This window comes from Fonticula alba, assembly GCF_000388065.1.
Source record: "Fonticula alba strain ATCC 38817 unplaced genomic scaffold supercont2.2, whole genome shotgun sequence".
NCBI lineage: Eukaryota > Rotosphaerida > Fonticulaceae > Fonticula > Fonticula alba.
Window position 1 is genome coordinate 2,937,326 of NW_009242972.1, and position 819 is coordinate 2,938,144.

Sequence of the window (819 nt, forward strand, 5' to 3'; positions counted from 1 at the left end):
GAGGTTGCCCAACAACCGCTCCCCTCCTCCCCCCAATTCCACCCCTCGCACGCATCGGATCCCTCCCTCCGCCCCCCTCCCCCCCCAACCCCCCGCCGAGCCCCATCGCCCGCAGTCATGGCCATGTCCACCAGCGAGCTGTGGTCGGAGCTTGACAGCCATGTCAGCACCTGGGCCACCCTGCTGCCGAAGCTGGTGCTCGACCCGCTGACCGGCGAGTACAACGACCCGGACTTCGACGTGCACTACTTCCACTCCATCACCCGGGATAAGGTCATCTTCGCGCTGGTGACATGCGCCTCGATCTTCTTCAATGGCCTGGTCCTGGCTTACATGTGGTACCACCGGTCGTACCTGCCCTTCAAGGCCAAGCAGCTGGACATGGTGACGTGGATGCTGGTCGGTGCGCGTGTGGACCTCCGGGCGCGACTCGCCCCCCTCCCCCCCCTCCCCCCCGCGTGCCCAGGCGCCTCGCTCACAGATGACGGCCTCCTGCGCATCGGTGTCCACTGACATGCGCTTTTTCCCTCCCTCCTCCCCCTCCCCCGGCCTCGCGACCACCCCGGCGCCTGGGTGCCACTTGCCTCTCCGCCACCGGCTGATGGATGGGGCTCTCACTGAACAGGTGCCGGGATTTTCTATGTCGCCACTCTGGTACGCCTCCGGGCCGCGGGCCGACGACATGCCCCCCACCTTTGCCCATTTGGCCCCGATGGCAGGCAAACGCACCGCCACCGCCGCCGCCGCCGCCGCCGCCGCCGCCGCCGCCGCCCCATCCACCTCTGTGTCGATTATTGACAACGCCCCCCCCCCCCCCCC

The 819-nt window shown here is 68.7% G+C and overlaps 1 protein-coding gene across 1 annotated transcript; it reads left to right on the plus strand.

Moving 5' to 3' along the window:
- Nucleotides 1-117: 117 nt before the first annotated feature.
- On the plus strand, nucleotides 118-513 carry H696_01617 (hypothetical protein; the record flags this gene model as incomplete). Its single annotated transcript, XM_009495520.1, has 2 exons — nucleotides 118-403; nucleotides 482-513. 2 exons carry the CDS (start codon nucleotides 118-120, stop codon nucleotides 511-513), a joined length of 318 nt encoding a protein of 105 aa, XP_009493795.1.
- Between the last annotated feature and the right edge of the window lie 306 nt (nucleotides 514-819).